General features: G+C 50.4%; 1 protein-coding gene across 2 annotated transcripts in view; it reads left to right on the top strand.

Moving 5' to 3' along the window:
• AIFM3 (apoptosis inducing factor mitochondria associated 3) overlaps positions 1–2,320 on the top strand; it is an 85,406-nt gene extending 83,086 nt beyond the window's left edge. Inside the window, exons 20-21 of one of the 2 annotated variants that reach the window (XM_054006665.1) lie at positions 1,386–1,406; positions 2,263–2,320. In XM_054006665.1, coding sequence (XP_053862640.1) covers positions 1,386–1,406; positions 2,263–2,302 — 61 coding nt within the window. In that variant the 3' untranslated portion in view covers positions 2,303–2,320. The remainder of the gene's footprint in view (positions 1–1,385; positions 1,407–2,262) is intronic. The other variant, XM_054006666.1, reaches the window with a different exon arrangement.
• The last annotated feature ends 15,034 nt before the right edge of the window (positions 2,321–17,354 follow it).

Here is a 17,354-nt window from a genome sequence, read left to right as displayed (position 1 = left end):
ACTACACTCATTAACCCTCCACCTTGGCTGATTGGGGAAACAGCTGCAGCAATCAGGCCACAGCTGGCCTGTATAAAAAGGCTGGGAGCCAGAGGCCCAGAGGTCTCTCTCCAGGCTGGGAGAGAGCAGGGCCTGGCTGCCTGCAGGAGGGGTACCGGAAGTGAGGCAGGGCTGGGGAGAGCCAGAGGAGCAGGGGAGCTCCAGTCTGGCAACTCCCCAGGCCCATGACTGAAGTAAGGTGGGGATAGAGGGTGGGGGTTCCCCAGGGTGGGGAGACCGTGAGACTGGGCGGGTATTGCCAGGGGGCAGCACACCAAAGACAAGGGGCACCAGGGTCCAGGAGAGACGGGGGGTGGGGGGCAGCGGGACACTGGCCTGCAGAGGACGCTCAGTGCTGGAAAGAGCTAATTCCCTGAGACAACCAGCAGGAGGCGCTGCAGGGGTGAGTCCCGCACGTTTACAGGGAACTAGCCATGCAGGCCCAGTTCTGCAGGATCCCTGCCTGTGCACTGACCAAACCACAGTGACGGAGGAGGGAGCCTGAATATAACAGCATATGGACCAAGAATGGAATGTGGCGTAGCACGTACCCCTAGGAGAAGGGGGAGCATTCTGAAGGCAGACCTAAGTTCCACTCAACTTACATAGGAGATGCCAAGAAAATATTGGGAGATTGATTTCTACTGAATGAAAATCCAACAGCGTATATAAATCCTTTAACTCAGCCAAGTTGAAATGGATCTGCATCAGATCACCCCAGACTGTCCCTCTGACAAACTTGGATTTCTGGCTCGAAGCACTAAGGACCTAGGGATTTAACAAAAAGTTTCATTTTTATAATGGCCAAAATGTATTTCCCCCGCTCCCCCACTTCCTTTGTCCTCAAAAGCGCCCACCTTATTTTTGCTGAAACTTTTCTTTAAAAAAAGTTTACATTCCTTCAGTCACCAGATGTGAAAAATGTCATGAAAGGTAAACGTTACTGGCCGGTTTAAACTAGTGTAAATGGAGAATTCTCTGGAACCTGAAGTCTTTAAACCGTGATGTGAGGATTTCAGTCGCTCAGCCAGAGGTTAAGGGTCTATTTCAGGGTGAGGTTCTGGGGCCTGCGATGTGCCACATCTTGGTCAGCAGTGACCCTTCCCGCAGGGGGAGTCTGGCATTTCGCCCTCCTTGCCTGCCGAGCATAGAAAGCCGTCTCACTGCTCTGGCCTTAGAGTGCCGAGGCTGCTTTTTGCCCGACCCGTCAGGAGCCAGCCTGTTTTCTGCCCCTCCTGGGGGTGGGGGTGGGAAAGGACTCTTGGCCCTGCCGTGCATCAGGAACAGGAACTTAATACTAACCGAACGTTCTCTCCTTGTTTTCCTGCTGCGTACCTGTATTTAAGGCTGTTCGTTCGTCATGGCAAGTATGTTTCCTTTTGTATCTTGAACTTGCCGCATGTTAGCAACGAAGGGTTAAAGTGACCGATTTTAAGTTAACGTCAACAGCTGAAGCCCTGGTCTGGGAGATGTTCCTAGTTCCTGCAGAAATGTCATTTACTCTGTTTAGTTGCCTAAATGGAGCAGCCCCTCACATGGAAAAGACTCCCTTGACTGGAATGAAGTGGTTTGACTGTGGTTTGTCCCCTCTGCACAGAGCAGTTGATAAATCTGTTGCTTCTGTGGAAAGGGAGTTCGGACACACGGGGCTGGCTTTGTTAATGTGTATCCACAATAGTGCTCATTCCTCAACTTGTGCACGTGCACGTGCACGCATCTGGGCCTCTGCCCCGCTGGACCCATGGGCCTGGCCTATATTCATGGTTGCACTGGTTCACCTGGAACTTGGTTCAACAACCGATTCCGTTTAACCAAAACCCAGTGTGGCCATTCGGAATTCAGCTTAAACCTGGTTTTTAACAATTTCAGCTAAAACAACCTAACCCAAATTTACATTGAATTAAGAGCCTCTACACAGGGTTTTGTCCTGGTTTAACTAAATCACACCTTTATTTAAACCAGTGCAGCTTGGGATATAGAGAAGACTTTAATGACCCGAAGCCTGGACATGCTCCCCTCTCTGCATTTGGCTACATCAGGTCAATATTCTGCCCCAGCTCCTCCAGCAGGGTTGCAGGCAACACAGTGAAGAGAGGCTGTTTGCTGCAGAGAAATGGAGCAGCAGGATAGCCAGCGATACTGACCCGCGCAGAAGGCAAACTCAGAAACACTAGGTGAGCAGATCTGGCTAATCCTGTTGTCCTGCCTTTGTCTTTGCCTTAGAACTGGAGACATGTCTTGGTTAACTGGAAAAGGCTCTTAACGTGGAAGGAACTGATTTCTGCTGAGGCTGCACTTGCCCGGGAGGACCAGGAGGCTCCGCGGCTAAGTCAGCTGAGTCATTGCCTCCCTCACACTTTGAAGAATCCAGCATCACTGAACCATTATGTTCCCAACAACGCCCTCTGTTCACACAGCCGGTGGTTCTGACACACCAGTGGCAGCCTGCGTACGTGGGCTCTGCAGAGTTTAAAAACCCTATGGAAACACAAGGAGAACACGGGATCCCCGAGGAAGCACTGACTTGCCCTGGTCTTCAGAGTCCGAAGCAAGCATATGCTCTAGCACCGACAGCTGCATCTCTCCACGAGCCCTGCTGGCTGCAGGGACATGGGTCGAGTAGACTGGAACTTACCAGCACTTTCTTCTGGTAGGGAGGGACCGCCTGCAAAAACAAGGCAAACTAGTCATCCTGGCCGCATGGTAAAGTTACCCACCCTGGGACATGTCTGCTCCCCCTAGAAACAATGTCACAGCCTTTCACTGCACTCCATGCTCCCTTCACCCACAATATGCACCCAACTAGCCTACCCCTCACCCACTCTCCACTCACATCCAAGCATGCCCTCACCAACACCCTGCATCACCTGCACCAACCCCCTCGCTCCCCCCAGCCACACTCTCCCAGACACCCTATGGTGCTGCCCTCACACAACTGCTTGCCCCCCCTGGAGCCCCCCAACCAGGTTCGCATTCCACCCACAGTGTCATCTGCACCTACACAGCTTTAACCACATCCACGGGCTCCCATTCAGATCCTTACCTGCACAGTCCGAGTCATATAGCTTCACCTTTATCCACGCCCTCAGCTCTAAGCATGGCGCTCCTGAGGTACACAGCTCACAGGGGCGAGCCTCCCAGCCCAGGTCGACAGACTGCAGCTTGCGGGGCTAGCACACGAAAAACAGCCTTGTAGATGGTGCTTTGCCGCTGCAGCTTGGACTGAAACTTGGGCTCCTCGACTTCCAGTCCAAGCACTGTCTAGACAGCTATTTTTGGAGCACTAGCCCAGCAAGTATCCTTGGAATGTATAGTCTGACTCCTGGGTTAATTGCAGTCAGTTGCTCGGTGTTGACGTTCAACTCCGTGTTCTGTAAAGACCCGGGTCTCCCTTTTTCAGTTCTTAAACACGTGGGCTAGGTTCAGTCTTTCCCAGTTCCCCAGGGACCAGTTTTGACCTCACTTACACTGGAATGATGCTGGTGCAACTCCAATGGAGTTACTCCTGATTTACATCCATGTAAGTGAGACCAGAACAAGCCCTGTGATCTCCAAAAGATCTCAAGTATAATTGCGTATTCCTTTAGCATCCCAGGGTGAATGTTATCAGATCATCCTGTTTGGAATACAGATCTAGTCATCCTGGTCTCTTTAACTTGCTTCTGTCTGATCCAGCCTCATGAACACTCATAGACTTTAAGGTCAGAAGGGACCATTATGATCATCTAGTCTGACCTCCTGCACAACGCAGGCCACAGAATCTCCCCCACCCACTCCTGTAACAAACCCTTCGCCTAGCTCTGAGTTATTGACGTCCTCAAATCGTGGTTTAAAGACTCAAGGTGCAGAGAATCCTGCAGCATTCCCTTCTTCTTTAGTTGTTTTGCATAAATCATCCTGCTGCTGTCATCCTACCGAGGGGAAACTGAGGCAAAGTAGCTACTGAAGGAGATTTCTGAGGGTGCCTTGTCATCTATCATTTATTCTGCTTGTCATGCAGTGGCAGCGCTAAACCTGCCTTCTCAGGGTCTTGTTTTATTGTCCCCTTTTAGGAACAAAGGCATTCCCATGCCACTTCAGCCCTGGGGCCCATGTAGTCTCGCATTCTGTCTCGGTCAGTACCCACTGCCCAGAGGCTTCAGAGAAAGTTGCTGGAATCCTATAACGGACAGTTTTGAAATAACCAGCCCATGAGGAAAATTTCCTCCTAAATCCTATCAGTCCATCATACTTTATGTCCTGAAGCAGGCAAGTTTATATCTTACATATTTATCCTGTTTGATGTAGCCGGTGTTAGTCTCATTATCCTTAAGTGTCAAATCCATTCTGGAACCCTGATAAACCCTTGGACTCAGTACTATTTTGTGGCAGAGTTCCCTAGTGAACTGTGGTGGTGTTGTCCCAGGGTGCACTCACGGCTAGTGGCACCTCCTGGCTGTCCTGGGGGTTAGCTCTGGCCAGGCATAGCGCCCTCCTCTGGTGGTGTCCCTGCTGTCGTCCTCTTGCCCAGCAGACCCCTCTCGCTCCAGGGCCTGCAGCGCCCTCTTCATGACTCGGCCCTCCAGCCAGGTCACTCCATGGTTCCCCCTTCGGTAGGGGGGGTATCAAAGTCCCTCCATACACAATGGCAGTCTTCTCTTTACTGCTCTGACCATGCCACTCTTCCAGTGGCTGGTAGGGGAACCCAGGCCCACCCTCTATTCTGGGTCCCAGCTCAGGGGTCCTCCAGTCAGCAGCCAAGGCCTGCACTCTCCCACCTTGCTTCTTTTCCCCTGAGCCTTTTCCTACCTTCCCAGCCCCCCGAGTTTGTCAGCCTCCCAACTAGGGTGACCAGATGTCCCGATTTTATAGGGACAGTCCTGATATTTGGGGCTTTTTCTTATATAGGTGCCAATTACCCCCCATCCCGATTTTTCACACTTGCTGTCTGGTCACCCTACTGCCAACTCCCTCTTCCCGGGGTGTAACTGTAGACTACTTGCCTCTAGCCCCAGATATAACCTCCCTTCTCCAAAGGAGCAACTGCAGACACCTTCCCTGCAGCACTCTGTTGCCAGCTTCCTGGCTTATATAGCTCCTCACCTGTTTCTGCCCAGTTGAGTCTCTTCTAATTAAATCCCTCTTCTCCAAGAGCAGCCTGGGCAGTTAATTGGCCCACTTAGCCACCTTCACCCCTCCAGGCCTTGTGTAGGGTGGACACCCCATCACAATTGTATACAAAATATTCCCTTAGCTTGTGTGACTACGTTGCCCTTCGTTACTTTATATAACTGTCAAACGCCCCCTTATTTGTTGTATCCTAAACTTTTCAGTCTTTGCTTAGACAGCAAGGCCTCCTATCATTGGTATCATCCATTTCTAGTCCCTGCTATTTCTGCTGTAACTATCGGCAGCGGGCGTAACCAGAACAGAACACAGTCTTTCAGTCGGGGATGTCCCAATGACTTACAAATGGCACGATCAGCTTTTCAGTATTCTTGTCCACAGCGCTCTTCGCAGTGATGCCCAGATCTCCGTCTCTGTGACTTGACCTTACACATCCTTGCTGTCACCCTTTCTCTTCCCCTCCCCCCGCACCCTTTACTTGCCCCCTGGAATGAATCCTTTCCCTTAGTTTTTTATTCCCTTTGTTTTAAGATCTTTAACAAGTTTTCTAAGACCCCAGTGCAGCCATATTGGCTCTTCTCTTCCTTCCCCGCTGCGGCCTTATCCAGACTAGGACAAAGGCGTGTTGTTGTTTTTTTTTAAATCGTGTTGGCTAATGCATTTTAATTAAGTGCTATTTAAAAACTCATTAGCCACTAACGTAGATAGGTTCTAACGCCTTTAAAATGTGTTAGCTGGTTGTGGCCAATCTTAGCCCGTTCCAAGAGTTCACGTCAGCCGGCTAATGAGGGAAAATACCACTTGCCCAGTCTACTCTAGCGTTTTGAGCTGTGTTAGTTCACCCTATTTTAAAAGCACCTCTTTCTCTGTCCAGACAAGGCCTAGGATTGGGATCCCCGCTCCCCTAGCGAGTAAGCAGGAGTAGAGGTGAGTCTAGGGATGAAGGTCTGAGCGTAGGGGGCAGGTGGAAGCCGAGAAGCCCAGGTCCTGCTGCCTCTTTGGCAGAAGGGGGAAAGGCGAGCCGCAGACCCAGGAGCCAGTAAGGTTTTTTCATGAGGGAAGGAGCAGAGAAGGAGGCATGGAGTGAAGGGCTGAACCCCAGGCAGAGAGGAGCAGCTCTTTTAATGGAGGTGGGAAAGGAGGTGAGGGACTCAGCCATCTGCAGGAGGCACTGGAAGGCTTCCTGCTCCCAAGAGAGGCAATAGCAGCGGGAGCAACAATGGCTGGTCCCTGTCAGCAGGCTGGAGAGCAGCAAGAACTGACTTGGCTGGAGGAGTGGGGTCAGCAGAAACCTGTAGGGAACATAGAGGCCCCTTGGTGATGGGGGTGCCTGGAGGCCCAGGGCGCTGTTCAGAAACCCCCTCTTCAGCTTCAGTGCTGCTTCCCATCTGTGCTGGCCCCACTAAATGCGGGCCACACCCACCTGCAGGAGCCCCAAGCAGCCACTTGTTCTGCTGGTACTTAAGTTTTCTCCTTTTAGAGCTGTCCCATTAGAGTGCAATTGAACAGGGATGCTGGGCTTTTAAGCCCTGTGCAGCCCCTACGGCTCATTTAACCTTTCGGAGGCTGAGAAATTTCCTGGCTCCTCTTGAATTCTCTTTCTGTCCTCCCCTCAAGGTCACTCAAGACCACTCCTCCGCAGGCTGGAGGTAGGAGGGGTCAGCATGGAGCCTTTCGTCTTTGCAGTCTCATTGCCAGGTTATTTTCCTGTGTCCTTGGCTGCTTCCTCCACCCTCTGCCTGGAGAACCCACCCGCTTCCTCTTTCGCTTCGCTACCTTCTCCTCCTGATTTCTACCTCGTAGCTAATTATTCCGCTGTGTTCCCCAACAAACTACCTCTCTCAGCTTGTCAATAACTAATTATCCTGTATCCTGCTTGGGTTCTCCAACTTCCCACAGCAAATCCAGCTCTGTCTGCCTCTTCCACGTGTTTTCTGGTCTCCTCAGCTGTCTGGCTCAGCCTTATGCAAAGGGCTCTTGGGTAGAAAGACAAAGAAGCAAATGTAAGTGGGGGAATGGTCCCGCTATTGTGGGGAACTTTCCTGGCTTCTGCACTACCCCGGTGAGGTGGGCTAGCGAAAGGATCCGAGTCCTCGCTCCCACTTCCTTTACCCAGAGGCCTCCCTGCCCTTGAGGACTCCCCTTCCACTCTCCTGTCTGGCAGAGTCCTCGTAACCCCAACAAGGCTGGGCCCAGGATTCCTGGGGGGCTCAACCCCCAACCCTGCGGTGGTCACCCAGGAGAGGGGCTAGGGTGTCCCCACTCCGGGGTACTCTCTCTGCACTGGGCACCTCCCTGACCCACTGATCATTTCATACAATTTAAAGCAAATACAAGTTGTTTAATTAACAATTAATTTTAAAAAAGAACAAGGAAAAATGGGAAAGGTTAAAGGAAAACACATCACCCCGCTCTGTGGCAGGGAACATCACAAACAGTGTCTCTGGAACGTCAGGGCAGTTCAGTCTGTTCCTTGTAGGTCCCAGGCTCCTTCTCAGGCCCTGGCTGTGCTGCAGAGACGCTGCGGGTCGGACACTTGCTCTGGTGGTGGCCACACGCTCTCAGGCTCTAGGTGGCAGGACCCTTCTTCCTAGTGTCGCCCCCGCCCGGTCGGGGTTATGATCCCCCTGCAAGTCTGGCCTGCAAGGCCTCTTGGCTGAGGCGTCTCCCTGTGCTGGGCCCACTGCCCAGGGTCCCCCTCGCTCTCCCCAGCTGCTCATCGCACCCGGCTCCGGACTGCTCCAGCCCCAGCCCCAGCTCCACTCGGCCTCAGCACGGCTGCTGCTGCTGCTCTGCCTTCAGCTCCCTGGGCTGCTTGACTGGCCCCCCTGGCTCCGGTTGCTGCAGCTCTGCTCCCAGGGCAGCTCCGCTCTCTCTGGGCTGTGCTCTGGCTTTGGGGCTGCAGCTCTGCTCCCAGCAGCTTAGCTCAGGCCTCTGCTCTCTCCTTAGCTCGGCCCCACTCTGTCTGACCCAGGCAATTCCAGTTCACACGGAGGATGGGACCCCCTCTGGCCTCCTGATTCCCTGATTAGCTGCCCACCCTGTCAATCAGGCTGATCTGGAGCATTGGCCTCTCCCCATTGTTCCTGGGGACTGTCAGTCTCAGGCTCCTGATTTGCCATCGACCCCTCCCCTTTTAGTGCTGGGAGCTAGCAACCAAAACACACCACTGAGTGTTAGTAAGGGGGCAACAGTCCCCTTACACAAAGCAGCCCTCGCCCCTGCTTCCATGAGCTGTACGTGCCAGCCCCGTTCCACCTCTGCCCCACGCACAGAGACACTCGTTTCTTCTCACACCAAACCTGTCCACAGGAAGTGGATGTGGATGCTCAACTCCTTGGGGCAGGAACTGTGGCCAGAATTAGACCTCTGAAGGGGAAGATTTTCAACAAGAAAGCAGCGACCTGCCCATTTACAAGTGAAAGTCCCATCTGTGCCTTTGAAAAAACCTCACCTAGGGGCCAAATGTTAGGCATCAACATTTGAAAATGTTGCCGTTTGTTCTTACTTGCTATTAAAGATGGCCAACATTTTTGAAATAAAAGGTTTGCCATTGAAAAAAAATAGCCTTTCCCCCCAGGTGAAATATGTCAAACGTTGTTATTGAAATGGTTTCTTGTCTCTGGAATTTGGGGAGACATTTTTAATTGACATTTTTAATCAATAACTTTTGTTTATCGAAAAGTCAGGTTTGGGCAAAAACGTAAGGGCAATCTTGGTTTTGATAAAAACTTAGATAAAACTTTGATTTGAAATGATGCACAAAATTCCTGAAAAACGGAAAAGGTTTCATTTCAAACCAAATGAAATTTGTTATGAAATTGTTGCTTCCTTTTTTGACCAGATCCGTTTGCTGTTTAAAGAACTGTGCGCTGCTAGCGTGCTATATATAGCATCAGCCTCATTATGCAAAACAGAGCCACCAAGACCTGCTATGCAGAAGAAGCAATTATGTATGGCATGGAAAGAGAATCTAAGCTTAACACGCAATAATATGCATGGACTGTCTTATTTATTGTGAATGCCAGCAGCACTTTGCAATGCATAATGAATAGATCTCTGAGCTGATTCTCCTGCAGTTACATACACACAACTGCCATTGGATTTAACAGGAACTAGGTGCAAACCAATGTGAGAGAATCAGGCCCGGGTCTACATTATATCCCTCCTGACTGTAATCAGCTGTAGGGCACTCCCAGGATGCCTTTCTTTCCCTTCCTTCCCTTTTTCCTTTTGTTCCTTTCAGAATTTTTTAAATTAGCAATAATTAGAATGATTAGAATGAAGCCCCTCCTGAGAGGGTAATGAGTGACTGTGAACGGTGGGAGGAGCAGGCAGTGGGTGAGGATCTGTGTGAGAAGGGAGATGAGACATTTTCTTATCTATTGTTGTCATCATCTGTACTGACAAATGTGCTGATTGTAGTTGGCTAATCTTCCTTTCCTCACTGTAGACACTTATAGGGAGAATCTGCATATTCATCTAGTGCTCTGCATGGATGAATGTGAATATAACCTGAATAATAAAGTCCAAGCTTCCAGCTGATTATTATTGTAATTTATTTACCTACAACTAAGCTGCCCCCAGATCCTCTACCCTTCCGTTTTCCTGCCGAGGAGCTTTTCTTACAAATGGGGAGTCATCAAAGAGAGGGGTCTGTCTAGTGGGGTCTAGTATCAGGGGGTAGCCGTGTTAGTCTGTATCTACAAAAACAACAAAGAGTCTGGTGGCACCTTAAAGACTAACAGATTTATTTGGGCATAAGCTTTCGTGAGTAAAAACCTCACTTCTTCGGATGCATAGAGTGAAAGCTACAGATGCAGTGGGGTCTGTATCAGTCATCTGGAAGAAAACAAAATCACTACTGGCAAAGTTTGCAGATGGCACAAAGATTGTGCGGGGTGGCAAATAATGAGTAGAACAGGCCCCTGATGGAGGGCAATCTGGATTGCTCGGTCAAGCAAGCAGTAGAAGCTGTAATGCAGCCCAATGGAAGGTCATGCATCTAGGAATGCTGACTGGCTGGGGGACTGCACCCTGGAAAGCAGTGACTGAAAAGGAGTTTGGGCATCATGCACCCAGTGCTCCCTTCCAGTATGATACTGTGACTAAGAAAGCTAATGTGAGCCTTAGACGTATGAATAGGGGAATATCAATGAGAAATAGGGATGTTTTGTGACCTTTGTATAAGGCCCCGGTGAGACCACTGCCTGTATACAATGCCCACTTAGAGAAGGTTGCTGAAAATTTGGGGCGGGTCCTGAGAAGAACTACAAGAGTGACTTAGAGTCTGGAAAACAGATTAAAAGAGCTCAGTGTAATCGATGCAATGCCCTGGGTCTCCAATGCAGGCCTGCATGTCCCCAGTCAGCTGTCGCATCCTGGCCACCACCCGATGTCTGCTGAAATGTGGCGGTCCAAGGAGCTAGCAGGACTACAGCCTCATCCAAGGCACCACCCATGGGAGCCCTGATTGGAGGATCACCAGCTCCACCGGTTGGTCCAACCAAGCTGGTTAAGCCAGAAAAAGGCACAGGAAGTTGAGCTACTAGGTGATTTCCTGCTTCTGCATTGGCCCCTACTTGTGCCTGCTGCCTGCATTCTGCACCCAACCCTGTTCCTGATTCCTGCTCTGCTCCTGGCACCTGCCTCCCTCCCAGTTCCCACCATGCCCCTGAGCCTTGCCTCTCCTCCAGTTCCTGGCCTTACAGCTCACTGCCGACCATCGGTTACCAATCCTGGCTCTGACCTCTAACTCCAGCTCTGGTTTGACCCTTGGCTTTGGCATCTGATCCCAGTTCCAGCCCTCAGCTTTGATTCTGTCTCAAGCCCTGGCTCTGGTAATCGGCAGCTGACTCTGCCAATGCTGTCCCTCAATGCTGTTCCCTGACCAGAGACCTGCTCTGACCACTAGGCAAGACTGCCTTCCTTCTGGTTCCCTAACAATGTATTGAAGAGAAGGCTAAGAGGTGACTTGATCACTGTCTGTAATTACCTACACAAGAAGAACAATACTGACTTAGTCCAGCAAAGGGATAACAAAATTCAACTGCTAGAGGTTTTGAAGTCAGAAAAATCCAATTTGGAAATAAAAGTGGCAAAGTTTTAATGATAAGTGTGTCACAGATCAGGGCAACTGCACTGTATTCCCCCTGTCAGGGCCTTCGAGGGCACCTACTCTAGCCTCCCAGCTCTTCAGTCATCACTTCTCTTCGGTAGAGACCCATGTCTCTCCCTCATGATTGCGATTTTTCCAAGGCTGCATGGTTCCCTGCTTGCACTGTGATATTCCCAGCAAGCCAGATTGCCTAACTAGACCAGTGTCTGTGCTTTGCTTGCTCTTAGATGGCTATAAGTGGTGTAATTGCCACCAGTTACAAGTTACCACACAGCTCTTTTTTAAGCAAGCATATTTATTAAAGTGAAAACATTACAGAGAAAACATATTAAAACAATAAAGGAACATACCCTCATGCTAATAAGCTTCCCAGAGATCACCCTGTGATGGGGTGTATTTACCCTGCGCTGGTTCAGAAGGGGTTAACCACACTCTGTGGCCCAAGGAAGCCATGCCCCGCTGGGCATGCTCTAACTGGAACCAGAGTATAAAAGGAAGTAGCTCAGGTCAGTCTGGGCTGGCCACTGAGGAGAACAGATGTGTATTGCAGGCCCTTATAGGGAGACTGCCAGAGCTCCAGAAGCCAGCCTGGCTGAGGCTCCAATGGACTCCCCAGTGGAGCACTGCTACTGCCAACAGAGGAGAGACTACCAGCCTCGGAAGGAAGGGTAGGAAGTGACTGAAGGATCAGGACTGAGGTACCAAGTGTCTGAGATTGATTATAGAAGCAGTGGTGGAGTATGGTAGGCCTGGGTCCCCCTGCCCTGCCAGTGGGGCAGCTGACACCTGGAGGGGTGAACTGTGCAGCAGAAGGACTGTCCTACCGACTGTAACTACTTGGGCCGTGCCGCCCCACACCGAGGGGCGGCTGTATTGGCTTGGGCCACTGGGTCACTAAATCTCTACTTTGATCCCCCCCACAACCTGATGCCCTTTGATCAGGTGTACCTGCCCTGTGACACTCCCCCATAACTCCAACCTTGGGCTCTAGTAGGTGTCAGTCCTTCAAAACCCACAATGGGTTTTGCCCATGGTTACAAGTTCACAACTATCTCCGATTCTGAACCAGAACCAACATGACTAGGTCACTCTTTCTTTTATGCAGCGGGAGGCTTTGATTTTGGCCTCATGAAACGGGTGATCAGCTAACAGAGGCTCACTCTTCAGGTCGTACCTTCTAAAGGCTGGGATTTTGCATAACTGTGGGGGGTGGGGATTGGCATTCACCTCCCCATGGACTAGGGTGACCAGGCCAAATATCGGGACGGGGGTGTGGCTGGGGGGGTGGGGCAAAAAAAATAAAATAAAAAGGTGGCAGAGCCAAAAAAAAAAAAACCTTCCTCCTCCCTCCACAAGTGCTGGAGGGAGGCCCCGGAGACACAGGGGGAGTGCAGTGCCCTGAGAGCAGGCAGGACTCAGTCGGCGGTAGGGAGAGGAGGGGGGGCGGCCCGCGGGGCCAGGCAGCGGCTGTTCTCCCCCCCTGGGCAACAGGACTTGGGAGCAGCCGCTGCTGCAGCTCCCACTGCCGCGGGGGGAGGAAGCGGCCGATGGCCAAGCTCGGCGGCTGCGGCTCTGGCGCCCGGGCCCGAACCCCCCGGGCCTGTTGTGGGGACCCAGCAGCGCGCACGCTGCGCCCAGCCCAGCACCTGGTCAGTCGCGTCTGGGCTGCTCCCCAGGTGGTGCTATCCCGCGGCGGCCCCAGGGCGGAGGCATCGGCAGCCCAGCCCCATTCATTCCCCTGTGGGACCTGAGCGGGACAGGGGGGCTGGGGCCTGCTGCCCCCACTCTGGGGCCGCAGCGGGATTGCACCAGTTGGGCAGCCCAGATGCGACTGGCCAGGGGCTGGGCACAGCGTGTGTGCTGCTGGGTCCCCGCAACAGGCCCGCGTTCGGGCCTGGGCGCCAGAGCTGCAGCCGCTGAGTGCTATGGCCGCTTCCTCCCCCCGCAGCAGTGGGAGCTGCAGCAACGGCTGGTCCCGAGTCTCGCTGCCCGGGGGGGAGAACAGCCACCGCCTGGCCTCACGGGCCACCCCCCTACTGTCCCTCCAGGTACCGCCCGACTGAGTCCTGCCTGCTCGGGGCCAGGCCGGACTCACTCGCCCCGGCCCCGCGCTCCCCCTGCATCTCCGGGGCCTCCCTCCAGCACTTGTGGAGGGAGGCGGAATGGCGAGCCTGGGGAAGAGGCCGGGATTTGGGGAGGGAGCCAATGGGGGAAGGAGGGGCGGAGTCGGGGGTGGGGGGCACGAGTACTTCCGGGCTCTGGAGCATTTGCTTGTTTGTCCAGTGTCCCGACTGCACATCGATCGGGACGTGGGACAAACAAGCAAATATCGGGACAGTCCCGATAAAATCAGGACGTCTGGTCACCCTACCATGGACATTTCCCCAAGCAAACCACTTGACATTGTTTGCCTCAAAAGTCCATTCTTGTGTGGCATGTTGTTCAGTATGTCCTGTGATCAGCCAGGCCTTACATCCCATCTTCCCCCCAGAGAGGTAACTTGCAATCCTGATGCACAACAATACCTACACTTTGCATTTAGTACAATTAGGGTGACCAGATGTCCCGATTTTATAGGGACAGTCCCGATTTTGGGGTCTTTTTCTTATATAGGGTCCTATTACCCCCCAGCCCCGTCCCGATTTTTCACACTTGCTGTCTGGTCACCCTAAGTACAATGGACCCCAATTCAATAAGGGTTTTTCAAGAATATTGCAGGAAATTGCCATTTCTGTACAGAGTGTATTGGAGTGTTGGAACAGATTACCAGGGGACATGGTGAATTCTCCATCTGAATCTTTAAATGAATGTTGGATTTTTTTTTTTTCCTCAAAAAGGTCTGTTGTAACTCAACCACGAAGTACTGGGGGTGATGCAGGAATCACTGAGTGAAAGTCTCTGGCCCGTGTTGTACAGGAGGTCAGACTGCAGGAGCAGAATGATCCCGTCTGGCTTTTAAACCTAGCAACCTAAAAATAACAAGGACATTTTAATAAAACATTGTATAAAGAGTTTTTGGAAAGCCCAATTTAGTAACCCCCAGAGTTACTTTAAAAGAGCAGGGGTTTTCCTCTCCAGCATTGCAGGAAGACAGCGTCTTCAGAACTGAGGTAATATAAATCCTCCAAATCCCTATCCTACAGCTGGATTCCCTCTTTGAAGTTGGACCAGAACAGCTTGCTGTGTTTGGTTTCAAATCACTTCTGATAGCATCTCCCCTGAATCAGAGTCCCTGGTTAGGTTACAGTGGGGGTAGGGCAACCCACCACACCTCTGTTTTCCTTCCACTTGGTCCACTTATTATTTGACCTGTTCTGAGGGCCAGCCAGGTTATTTCACTGTTCATGTAACCGATGGCTCTTTGCGGTTGACTCCTCACCCCTGTGCGGGAAGGAAAGGTCCCTGTTTTCCATATGGGGAACTGAGGCACAGAGTGTTAGAGCCAGATTTGTGAGATGTTTGGGTGCCTATACACATAGGTGCCTGGTGGGATTTAAAAAAAAAAGTTTAAATCCCACTAGGTTCCTAAATACCTTTACAAATCTGGCCCTAGATGACATGACCAGGGCCACACAGGGCATCTGTGGCAGAGCAGGGAACTGATCCTACATCTGCCAAATCCGCTTTCTAGCCACTGGGCTGGCCTTCCCACCCTTTAGTAAGCTTTGCAGCTGGCTCATAGGAATAGTTCTCTGCACATCACAAACCTTATTACTGAGCACGGGCTCACCCACCTACCCTAGGAGGGAAACCATGAAGAACAGGGCCCATTGCACTAAACACTGTACAGTCCCTTCACTGCAGAGCTTACTAGGGCTAGATGCACAAAGGTATGTAGGCATTGCAATGCCTGTCCAGTGGGATTCACAGCTGAATTAGGCAGCCAAGCTCCCAGTGTATTGTATGGGGAGAGTTAGGTGCCTAAAGGGATTCTAAGGGTATGTCTACACTGGTGCTGTAGTACCCAGCTCACGGAGACATACCCAGGCTAGCTCTGATTAAGCTGGTACACTAAAAATAGCAGCGTGGCTGTGGGATTCGGAGTGGCTAGCTGCACAGAGTATGTACCTAGAATCTTGGATGAGATCTTACTTGGGACAGACAGGTCATGGCACAATGTTTGTATATTTGTAAATAATTAAGACTCAAAACAGACTGACATAGACACAGGTGAGCCGTTTCTGTGTATAGAACTATTTCTTTAATGCTTCTAGTTCCATCTTAGATTTGATTTGTTCTTATTGTAATAAATAAGATGTTATTTTCACTGGCTTTCAGGCTAAGTCTGATATGTGCTACTAAGTTATTTAGCAAAAAGAACAGGAGTACTTGTGGCACCTTAGAGACTAAAATTTATTAGAGCATAAGCTTTTGTGGACTACAGCCCACTTCTTCGGATGCATATAGAATGGAACATATATTGAGGAGATATATATACACACATACAGAGAGCATGAACAGGTGGGAGTTGTCTTACCAACTCTGAGAGGCCAATTAAGTAAGAGGAAAAAAAACTTTTGAAGTGATAATCAAGACACCAAATGCCATCTACAGCCTCAAACAACCCTGACATAATCAAAAAGGCTGACAAAGGAGGTGCTGTCGTCATCATGAATAAATTGGAATATGACCAAGAGGCTGCTAGACAGCTCTCTAACACCACATTCTACAGGCCATTATCCTCTGATCCCACTGAGGATTACCTAAAGAAACTACACCATCTGCTAAAAAAACTCCAGTGGGAGAACACTTTAACCTGTCTGGTCATTCAGTGACAGACCTGCGGGTGGCTATATTACAACAGAAAAACTTCAAAAACAGACTCCAATGAGAGACTGCTGAGCTGGAATTTGATATGCAAACTAGACACAATCAACTCAGGATTGAATAAGGACTGGGAATGGCTGAGCCATTACAAACATTGAATTTATCTCCCCTTGTAAGTATTCTCACACTTCTTATCAAACTGTCTGTACTGGGCTAGATCAGAGAATATCAGGGTTGGAAGGGACCTCAGGAGATCATCTAATCCAACCCCCTGCTCAAAGCAGGACCAATCCCCAGAAAGATTTTTACCCCAGATCCCTAACTGGCCCCCTCAAGGATTGAACTCACAACCCTGAGTTTAGCAGGCCAATGCTCAAACCACTGAGCTATCCCTCCCCCCCACTGAGCTATCCCTCCCCTCCTAGCTTGATTATCACCTCAAAAGTTTTTTTTCTCTTACTTAAGTGGCCTCTCAGAGTTGGTAAGACAACTCCCACCTGTTCATGCTCTCTGTATGTGTGTATATATATCTCCTCAATATTTATTCCACTCTATATGCATCCGAAGAAGATGGCTGTAGTCCACGAAAGCTTATGCTCTAATAAATTTGTTAGTCTCTAAGTTGCCACAAGTACTCCTGTTCTTTTTGCAGATACAGACTAACACGGCTGCTACTCTGAAACCTAAGTTATTTAGACACCTGACTGCTGCTTCTTAAAGTGATGCCACATAATAATTACCACATGCTAGAATGCATCTCTGGGAGTCCAGTTCCTGGGGAGAAAACACTAAAACCCTTAAGTCTAAGCCTACAAGAGACAAGGAGTGAATACTGGAATGGTAGCAGCAATGGTAGCAAACATATAGACAGACCTGGTGACTCTTTATGTGACAGCTGTTCATCTGGGGGGTGGATGGGAAGAGCAGGCTGTCACACTGGTGATATTGTGAACAAAATGAGTTCTTGACCTTACTTGTAGCTGTTTCCATCACTTCATACAGCCTCTACAGACATTCTAGACTTCAGAGTGATATTTGGGGTTATTATTTGTTGTGTTGATTTGTGTGTGTGTGTGTGTGTGTGTGTGTGTGTGAGAGAGAGAGAGAGAAGGGTTGTGCTGGGAGATTTCTTTGTGTTGATTAGTGTGGGTGGCAGTTGGGCACACAGGGGTAGCAGTTGACCCACGTAATCCATAAAATGTGCAGTTGCCTTCATACAACCAATGAAATTGTTGCATGCAAATTAGCTGTAGAGTAATGATGGTGATTGGCTGAGGTCTCTGATACCACAATGGTGTGGGACACTTGCTGTAGCACAGATACA

Source organism: Malaclemys terrapin, chromosome 16, assembly GCF_027887155.1.
Source record: "Malaclemys terrapin pileata isolate rMalTer1 chromosome 16, rMalTer1.hap1, whole genome shotgun sequence".
Lineage (NCBI taxonomy): Eukaryota > Metazoa > Chordata > Testudines > Emydidae > Malaclemys > Malaclemys terrapin.
The sequence above is the reverse complement of the archived record's forward strand: the minus strand, read 5'-3'. Positions and strand labels throughout refer to the sequence as shown.